General features: G+C 39.2%; 3 protein-coding genes across 3 annotated transcripts; all 3 read right to left on the reverse strand.

The window, feature by feature from the left end:
- Window positions 1-488: 488 nt before the first annotated feature.
- Window positions 489-1,931, reverse strand: LOC122845457 (odorant receptor 131-2-like). Its single transcript, XM_044141760.1, has one exon. The coding sequence runs from the start codon at window positions 1,882-1,884 to the stop codon at window positions 889-891; it is 996 nt and encodes a 331-aa protein (XP_043997695.1). The 5' UTR covers window positions 1,885-1,931; the 3' UTR covers window positions 489-888.
- A 1,690-nt stretch (window positions 1,932-3,621) lies between these two features.
- Window positions 3,622-4,623, reverse strand: LOC122845284 (odorant receptor 131-2-like). Its single transcript, XM_044141492.1, has one exon. The coding sequence runs from the start codon at window positions 4,621-4,623 to the stop codon at window positions 3,622-3,624; it is 1,002 nt and encodes a 333-aa protein (XP_043997427.1).
- A 4,785-nt stretch (window positions 4,624-9,408) lies between these two features.
- LOC122845285 (odorant receptor 131-2-like) lies at window positions 9,409-10,401 on the reverse strand. Its single transcript, XM_044141493.1, has one exon. The coding sequence runs from the start codon at window positions 10,399-10,401 to the stop codon at window positions 9,409-9,411; it is 993 nt and encodes a 330-aa protein (XP_043997428.1).
- Window positions 10,402-10,819: the final 418 nt, after the last annotated feature.

Here is a 10,819-nt window from a genome sequence, read left to right on the forward strand (position 1 = left end):
AAAAAGTAAAGGCCGTAGATCTAGTGTCCAGATTCACCTGCTGTTGGGAATGAGCAACCACTCCCCACTCAGATCTTTAGATGAAGGCAAATACAAAACACGAATCTTGATGAAAAGACGTTAAAATATCATGTTTTACTTTATTTGAATTTATTTACTTTAATGTTGTAATTATTGAAAGCTGTTTGTAAAACAACAACAACAACAAAAATGACTGGGTTTGAAAATAGTTTTCTAAGTAACTAAAAATAAACATCAGCAGACAGATATCATGTGGGCGAAATCCAGCCAATCAAACTTGAACATAAGAGTTGCATCAAATCAAATCCATTGTTTTTTGTAGTGCCAAATTACATCGATGTGGAAAGATGTTCAGTTATATTTAACTTTAGAAGTACCTGATGAATGTAGAGAAAGCTGTAGTTTATCAGTGTGTTAATAAGTAGTTGTACGACTATATTCTGCCACAACCCGACCTTTAAAGACATTCCTGATCTTGATGTGGTCCAAAACGAAAATGAGTTTGGCTCCACTGATTTAGATGATCAGCCATAACATGGAGTCCAATTACATAATATTTAATGGATATCTCACATCCACATCTGTAGGCCGACTGTGTTACCCAGCAGCACATAATCAGCAACGTATCCTTTAATTCAGGATATGTTTAATCATTAAACATACGTTTAATAAATTAGTTTTATTTCTATAGCAGGATCTTGCTATAGAAATAAAACCTTTTAGTCCATCAGCTGTCAGTCATTATTATGTTCAATATACAGTAAGGCACAAACACATCACAGGTGGAAAACAATTCTGTGCCACATTTACAAAACTTGTTTTACCCAAGTTAGATGAATTTCAGAATAAAACTAGAAATAATAGCCGTCAAGTGACATGCACTCTGGGGTTTTTCTTATTCCTAACCACAGGGATTGAAACTGAGCCTCTCCACTGACAGCTGAGATTGAGTATGAGGACCGGCCTGATTGTTTGGTCTCTCAGACCATAAATGAGGGAGTTTAGACATTTAGGAAGAATAGACACAGAAACATAAAGAAAAATCTGAAGGCGCATAGTAATAACTCTGTCTAGATTTTTGGAGATGGGTGTTATCAATGCATTGTGTACTGTTGACAACACCGTGAGGCCCATTTGCAGCAGGTGCAGCAGCAGAGTCCTCTGGGCTTTGCTGGCTAATTCTTTATCTGTGGCAGCAGAACGAGCTGCTACAATGATACCAGTGTAGCAGAAAATGACCGTTACACCTCCGAGCACAAACAGGGAGTAGGTCGAGACTTTGTCGTAAATGTCAGATGCTGGAGCAGTAAACGTATCCCCTTTTCCACAATAGTCTGCCATCTGCATTACTTGCTGTTCTTCTGATAAAAACACGAACATTAGAATTATTTGAATTGCAACATTTAGCAAAATGAAAGTCCAAACGACCCAAATGACCATGGTGGTGTTTCTGGTGGTGACGATGGCATTGTGTCTGAGAGGATAGCAAACTGCTATGTATCTCTCTAAACACATAATCACCAGAATTATTGAAGAAATTCTATGAAGAAGAGAATAAAATGCTAACGCAGAGGCACAGATGGGATACAACAGAGTTACTCTACCGAGAGACAGGAGAAACAGCCACTGACTCGTTACCATCTGCAGTGTGTCTGCAAGCAGCAGGTTAAACAGAAGAATGTAGCGAGCTGTCTCTCGAAACACCTCTTTACTTCTCAGGGTGTATAAAGCGGTTAGATTAATGAAGAGAAACACAGAGCAGGGCAGAGTTGTCACAACAGAAGACAACACCACCAATAGGAGACCCTCACGCTGCAGCTCAGCAGTGTTGTTCCTCTCAGTTTGATTGGTGAGCATCTTCATCAGTATTTAAAAACACATAAAGTCAAATTCCCCAAACACTACAAAAATAAAACTATTGCTCTAACAACCACTTCAACTCATAGGTTTTGGATTGTGATTCAAAAATCCACCATCATGCCGTCTTTGCAACCCATCAACTCCAGAGCTGCACTATTTATGCCATCTGCAGAGACCTGCCTTCCAGAGATTTGTTGGGAAGTGGTTGCGACGAAAACGTGGACGCGAAAGGCAGAACCTTTGATTGGCCGCTTTGGATGCGACAAAAAATATTTTCAGAAACCAAGCTGAAGGAGTAAAGTTTGCCTTCTTCTTGTAGCTTTTAGGAATTCAAAACCATCTTTTAAATATGGTGACAAAGAACTACTCTACGTCAGATTCTCAAAGGAAAAACATAATTTCTTTTACAAACTAATACTAATTAATTAAATATGCAGAAGTGAAAGGAAAACTTATTAAACTGAGGTCCATCCAGGAGAATAATTTAAAATAAAATCATCTCATATCGGCCCACTATAGGACTCCATATAGGTTGTCCTGATGTCCACATATTAAAGCACAGGTTTTTTAAAGCTGCTCCGCTCTTTGATAGACTTTACTGCAGGCTAGAACAATGTAGTCAGTTGTTAGCAGGTGTAAAATATCCAGTTTATCCAGTGTAGGCTTTATTTTGTGCTGCTTGTCCAGACAACACTAGAGAACTGGTTCATTCAAATCTACATAAATACTGTTATTGATTACAAACAACTCCTCATGATAAATAAGCAAAGTAAATATAGAGAGCGTATTTTCCCAGTCATTATTTTTTAATGAATTAATATCCTTAATTAATTTTTGATATTTTGTAAAGCTACTTTACGTTTTTCAAAGCCTTATATTTTAACTCTGTCCTTTGCTACATTTTTATTTCAGGCTCTTTTGTATTTCATGTTTTTATATTCAAATAAGGTGCAGAGTTTTCTTTGAAGCAGGTCTGTTTCGCTCAAATCAGTCCTCCAGCCTTAATGGCCGGTCATTGATTCCATATCATTAATTAACTGTTGTGTTGATTTGAATCGCTTGTGAGTAGCGTTTGGTGAAACAGAGATGAAATGTACTGTAAATGTAAAGATATTTTTTATTCTTTTTTGTTGTGGTTTGTCAGTTAAGTTGTTAAGCTACGATTGTAAGATGCGCTGAAGTTCGGCGTCTCTCAGCTTGCTGCACTGACCAGACTCTGACCACAGAGAAGAGCCACCCACTCATTTAATACAGCAATAGAAAATAGAGCCCGAAATAAAAATGTTATAAGATGAAACACAATTATTAAACAAACAATAAAAAATACATAAAGATAATTACATTTTAAAATAAACAAAACTAATTAATAAAATAAACTCCCCTTTAATTCTCCTGTGGTCTTAGAGCGACTCAAGAGGAGCGCAGCAGATGTCACAGTTGGACAGCGAGGAAGTGGGGAGGTTTCCCATCAGACCGTCAGTTCCCAAAACCACACACAAAGAAAAAATACAAATCTAATATGTCACAGTAACTTTATATTGACTTGCATTGTGAAACATTATGGAGAAACCAACAGCAGCACTGTGCACAACAGATTTATTTTACCTTCCTAATTATCTCAGTCGAAATCAATGACAGAATACTCAGAGATTCCCATTAAAAGTTTCACTCATTCGTCTGTGAAAGTTAAATACATCAATTCTGATTATTATTTTTACTTTTTTTGTTGTTCAAATAAAATTAAATCCGTTGCTTTACAGGTCCTCTGACTTTATTTTTAGCTTGGACGTTGGAAATGAAAGCTGAGCCTCTCCACTGACAGGTGAGGTTCAACATAAGAACAGGTCTAATTGTTTGGTCTCTGAGGCCGTAGATAAGGGAGCTCAGGCATTTAGGCAGGACAATGCCACAAACATAAAGGACAATCTGCATGTTCACAGCTTGAACCCTGTCTAGATTATTTGAGATAACTATGAGCAATGAGTTGTGCATTGTTGAGGACAGTGTGAGGCCCAGCTGCAGCAGATGCAGCAGCAGAGTTCTTCGCGCCTTGTTGGCTGAAGCTTTGTCTGTGGAGGCCGAGCGAGCTGCTACAATGATCCCAGTATAGGAGAAAATAACGGTTATACCACCTAGTACACACAGAAAATAGGTGACAGCTCTGTTAAAAATAATAGAAGCTGGATCAACAAACACATTCTCTTTACCACAGAAGTCTTGCATCTGGACTGGGCTCACATCGTGTAAAAACATTTTTAAAGCTAGACTCAACTGCATAAAGTCTTTTAGTGAACTGAAACACCAGATGACACAAATAACCACTCCTGTGTTTTTGGTGGTGATCAACACACTGTGTCTGAATGGAAAGCACACAGCTACGTATCTCTCTAGACACATAACCACCAGTGTGATGACAGAAACGCTGAGTGTGAGGCTGTTGAATGAAACTAAAACCACACATACAGAATACAGCAGGGTTACTCTAAAGGTAGACAGTAAAAACATGGACTGACTGTGTGCCAGCTGGACGGTGTCTGAAAACAGAAGGTTAAACAGTAGAATAAAACGAGACGTCTCTCGAAACGCCTCTTTACTCCTCAAGGTGTACAACATTGTCACATTGATGAAAAGAAACACACAGCATGGCAGCGTTGTCACCGTGGAAAAAAACACCACTCCTAGGAGTCCCTGACGCTGCAGATTAAAAGTTGTGTTCAACTGAGTTTGATTAGAGGAGGACATGTTTACCAAATCAAACACATTAATTTCAATCAGAACAAAAACATAAATGAAAACATGTGCTGTACACAAAAAAGTATTTCATAGTAATAGTCTAGATTGTAATGAAGTTCATGTCTTTAAAACAAACAGCAGCCCTCCTTTGCAAACTCTTACCTGGGAGAGTTTGCCTAATTTGTCTTTCTGTAGCTTATATTTATCTAATCAGAGACAAATTATCTTAGACCGGTGTGATGTCTAATTGGCTGATGGTGTTGGAACACCTGCCCCTTTTATCTTTCTGTCCTGCATACCAATTTGTAAACTATAGAGTTTTGTAATGGTCTTGGCCCAAGGGCGTAGGTTTGGTGCTGCCGCCGCCGCCGCCATTTTTGACCAGTGGGGGGAGAGGGGGGCACCACATTGGCTTAATAAGCTGTCTGAGCATACTATGTGAAAAATATTACATAATTAACAGTAGTGATGGTCTATCTGAAGCCAGGCTTCGAGGCTTGTACCGAGTAATAAGGGGGCGTGTCAATGAAGCCCCGCTTCGAGACTTGTGTCGTCTTGCTGAAAACCACGTAACTGGCAACAAACGAGGCCTCGCATTGCATGGGTCACGTGACTGCTTCATTTTGCGTGTCGGTTTTCAAAATAAAAGCGTGATGAGCCACTGTTTGATCGCATGAGTGGAGTATTTGTCTTCATAAGTGGCCGAAATAAAAGAAACCTTTTATAGTTCATGTGTATTAATGATTTTGATGATGACACTCATCAAAGTGTAATGTTTGTTACCAGTTTTCTCAATGGTTGATTGTGGCATATTTTATGACTTTATATTTATGTTTTTATTAAGTAAAACATTTTGACAGTGCACTGTTGCTGAAATGTGCTACACAAATAAACTTGATTTAAATGGAGCCAGCAAGAAGAAAAAATCTGACATCAGTGACAACTTTGAGATGATTCACTCACAAGATTCTTAAATAACAATAATTAAACCCTTCACATCCAAAATTCTCACCTTCTTGAAATTTCCACTATTTCTTTGTTCTGCAAAAATATATCAGTCTTGCACAGCAGAAACAGACTGAAAGCTGTTGGACGAGTAAAATTCTGGCTTATGAGTAAAAATATAAGGGATCAGATCAGAAAGCCAATAGAAAGTTTTTCAGGAGGCAAATCAAAACTCAAAGAAAACTGTCTGCCCCAACAAGCACTGCACTCCGAGTACACCAAAACAAATGTCTACTGTTAAATCAGTCAATGACAGAAGAAAACAGCCATTAGGATTGGCAACAAATAATTTTAATAACTAAAACAGATTAGTTAAATAGGATTTAATTGACTCTCCTGTTACTAAACGTGAGTTTGACAAAAACTTTGGGACAATATCGCACTTACTAATTGTTTTTAAATATGTCTGTCTGAGTACCAAGGCTGTCACAGCTTCACCAGCAGATGTCACTAGTGAGAAATGAATGAAGCATCGAGTAATTAACTTTTGGGCAAAGCAATGGGCCGGAAGCTTCATTGTTTCATGAGGCTTCATTTGCCCATCACTAATTAACAGACCTATTCTACCTCACATTCCGTGCTGACCTTACTAAACACCGGACTTTACAACAAATGCGTTGCGTGATAGATATCTAACTTATGGCTCCACTCACTGTACTTACAGCCGAGGTAGCGAAATAACTTCTAATGTCTGTCGTCCTTTTCTCTTTTGGTGGCGACATGGTCTCGGAGACTCATAATAAATGTCAAACTCAGAAGGAGACGCGTTCACTTTCAGCACCATGGACCAAGCTTCGTGTGTCCAGCTGGCCGCCGCCTGTTGCAGCCAATCAAAGATCCACGTTCCTTGAGCCAATAGCGGCATGGGTCGTCATAGTTCATAACAGCGAATTTTAAAATGAATGCTACCACTGCGTAGTATATTGAAATATTAAACTAATCAATGTAGATTTTCGTTTATTTATTTTGTTTTGTTAAAAAAATACATATATATATATACATATACATATATATACATATATATATATATATATATACATATACATATATATACATATATATATATATATATACATATACATATATATACATATATATATATATATATATATATATATATATATATATACATATATATACATATACATATATATACATATATATATATACATATATATATGTATATATATATATATATATATATATATATATATATATATATATATATATATATATGTTTGTGTATATATATATATATATATATATATATAATTTTTTTTTAATTAATATGGCAAAAGTTGGTCGGGACTATTTTATATCCCTTGAATATTAGTTGTGACGACCGTCCATACCCATACGCCCATGCTTGGCCTGTTGTTAGATTAAATGATTTAAAAATTGATCAAGTTGATATAAATACTGTAAAACATACTACTGTTGGATTAGTACGCTTTGTCCTATGTGGTTTTAGAGGAACATATATTCAAGGCTAACCTTCAACAGGCCAGACTTATTGAAGAGATTGATTGGAATATATACAACTAAACTCTGTTAGTCCTTCACTACCTCTAGTGACATCCTTAGAAGAGTTTCTGTCGGATATTCTAAGACAATGAACTGTAAGGGTTTAGGTTTCTGTGTACAAAGGGTTGAATATTTAAAATAATAAAATGCCAGAATGTAAAGTTTTTATGTAAAACAAAATAATCAGCTGATCTGAGTCCTTATTATCTTTGGGTCAACAATGAATTTAAAAGACAAAATTAAGTATCAGTGTTTATTTGAGTCCATAGGAACCAGAACCTCAAAGTTCTTCATTGCTGAGTGTTGCTGCATCACATATTGCCCACAATAAAAAGGAACAGAGCAAATAATGACAAAGCTCACTAGCTAAGGTAAAACTGGACCGCACATCAACTGATTAGTGTGCGACTTTCCAGTTAAAAAGGGGCTTTAGTGTATTTCAGGTACAATATTCTGCGTTGGTACGGGAGACTAATACTGTGATAACTGACGAAATCAAACCGTTTACTTGATTATAAATGTCTTCACTAGTGTCCCTTAGTTTAGTCAAGTTCTGACTTCCACTAGAATCCTGGTAAATATAAAAATAACTAAAACAATTAAAAGGAGGTTTTATTTATACATTTAAAGAGTTATAGTTTGGTACAATGAGTATGCCATTTATGAAAGGTAAATCAAATCAATAGACTCACTTATACAATTTTTTATAGTGTTTTTCTTTATTTCATTGTTTTCTCCTCAAACAGGCTTTCACCTCATATTAATGTTTTTAATACATTACAGTTTTCCATCCATCTTCTTCCGCTTATCCGGGGTCGGGTCATGTGGGTAGCAGCTTCAGAAGGGAGGCCCAGACTTCCCTCTCCCCAGCCACTTCCACCAGCTCCTCTGGAGGAATCCCAAGTTGTTCCCAGGCCAGCCGAGAGACATAGTCCCTCCGGCGTGTCCTGGGTCTTCCTCCTCCCGGTGGGACGTGCCCAGAACACCTCACCAGGGAGGCGTCCAGGAGGCATCCTGACCAGATGCCCGAGCCACCTCAACTGGCCCCTCTCGACTTGAAGGAACAGCGGCTCTACTCTGAGTCCCTCCCGGATGACTGAGCTTCTCACCCTATCTCTAAGGGAGAGCCCAGCCACCCTACGGAGAAAACCCATTTCAGCTGCTTGTATCCGCGATCTCGTTCTTTTGGTCATGACCCAAAGCTCATGACCATAGATGAGGGTGGGAACGTAGATCGACCGGTAAATCGAGAGCTTCGCTTTTTGGCTCAGCTCTCTCTTCACCACGACGGACCGGTACAGCGCCCGCTTGACGGCAGACGCTGCACCAATCCGCCTGTCGATCTCCCGCTCCCTTCTTCCCCCATTCGTGAACAAGATCCCGAGATACTTGAACTCCTCCACTTGGGGCAGGACACCCCCCCGACCCGGAGAAGGCACTCTACCCTTTTCCGGCTCAAGACCATGGCCTCGGATTTGGAGGCACTGATCGCCATCCCAGCCGCTTCACACTCGGCCTCGAACCGCTCCAGCGAGAGCTGCAGATCACGTCCCGATGAAGCCAAAAGGACCACATCATCCGCAAAAAGCAGAGATGCAATCCTAAGGCCACCAAAACTGATCCCCTCAACACCCTGGCTGCGCCTAGAAATTCTGTCCATAAAATTAATGAACAGAATCGGTGACAAAGCGCAGCCCTGGCGGAGTCCAACTCTCACCGGAAACGAGCCCGACTTACTGCCGGCAATGTGGACCTGACTCTGACACCGGTCGTACAGGGACCTGACAGCCCGTATCAAAGAGCCCGGTACCCCATACTCCCGGAGAACCCCCACAGGGCTCCCCGAGGGACACGGTCGAACGCCATCTCCAAGTCCACAAAACACACGTAGACTGGTTGGGCGAACTCCCAGAACCCTCCAGGACCTGCTGAGGGTGTAGAGCTGGTCCAGTGTTCCACGACCACATTGCAGTTTTCCCTGACATTCTTTTTAGCATTTTGACTTGGTTATTGTATGAATTTATTCTACTCTCAGATTGAGATGAATCAACCTGATAGAAAATGATTCTTATGCCAGTTTTAGCTCTGTACAAAACACCACCATTCAAATTCCTGTCTGGACATAACAAATTGTATTTATTTTGTAGCAATTACATTGCAGTAGCAGTCATAAAATAAATAATTTAACCAAGGGTTTCTCTTTATAATTGTGGTGATTAAAATGTACAAGTAAAAAAATAAACCTTTATAATGAAATCACATCCATCAGTTTACATGTACTCTGATTTTATTTTTAGCTTGGACGTTGGAAATGAAAGCTGAGCCTCTCCACTGACAGGTGAGGTTCAACATAAGAACAGGTCTAATTGTTTGGTCTCTGAGGCCGTAGATAAGGGAGCTCAGGCATTTAGGCAGGAAAATAACACAAACATAAAGGACAATCTGCATGTTCACAGCTTGAATCCTGTCTAGATTACTCGAGATAACTATGAGCAATGAGTTGTGTATTGTTGAGGACAGTGTGAGGCCCAGCTGCAGCAGATGCAGCAGCAGAGTCCTTCGCGCCTTGTTGGCTGAAGCTTTGTCTGTGGAGGCCGAGCGAGCTGCTACAATGATCCCAGTATAGGAGAAAATAACGGTTATACCACCTAGTACACACAGAAAATAGGTGACAGCTCTGTTAAAAATGTCAGAAGCTGGATCAGAAAACACACTGTCTTTACCACAGAAGTCTACCATTTGCATTTCCTTTACATTGTAAAAAGAAAATTTAAAAATTAGGCTCAGTGCAACAATGACCCTAAGTGAACTAAAACACCAAATGAACAAAATAACCACTCCTGTGTTTTTTGTAGTGATCAACACACTGTGTCTGAATGGAAAGCACACAGCTACGTATCTCTCTAGACACATAACCACCAGTGTGATGACAGAAACGCTGAGTGTGAGGCTGTTGAATGAAAGTAAAACCACACATACAGAATACAGCAGGGTTACTCTAAAGGTAGACAATAAAAACATGGACTGACTGTGTGCCAGCTGGACGGTGTCTGAAAACAGAAGGTTAAACAGTAGAATAAAACGAGACGTCTCTCGAAACGCCTCTTTACTCCTCAAGGTGTACAACATTGTCACATTGATGAAAAGAAACACACAGCATGGCAGCGTTGTCACCGTGGAAAAAAACGCCACTCCTAGGATTCCCTGACGCTGCAGATTAAAAGTTGTGTTCAACTGAGTTTGATTAGTGGAGGACATTTCAAGCAGATTAAACCCACATAGATCTTAAACAGAATAAAAACTTTGAGAAATTAATTATTGTACCAAAATACATATATAATGGTTATAATCCATATTGTTGCAGAGTTCACATAGTTAAGCCATCTGATATACCTGCTGTTCACCCTCGTTTACGTGGAGATGGTCTGCATGACGTCCCTGTTCTTCACTCTGTATTTATCTGATTAGATGTGAAACACCTGAGACTGCTGCGTGAAACGTAATTGACTAATGATGTTAGAACGTCTGCCCCTTATGTCTCCATGTCCAGCATAAATATTTGTAAACTGTAGGGTTTTGTAAAGGGCTATGCCTGTTGTAGTTAAATAAAATAACTTTGACACTTCTCAGTAAGTTATTGGAAAAACTTTTTAATATGATTGGTCCTAGTCTTGGT

This window comes from Gambusia affinis, linkage group LG15 (genome assembly GCF_019740435.1).
Source record: "Gambusia affinis linkage group LG15, SWU_Gaff_1.0, whole genome shotgun sequence".
Taxonomy (NCBI): Eukaryota; Metazoa; Chordata; class Actinopteri; order Cyprinodontiformes; family Poeciliidae; genus Gambusia; species Gambusia affinis.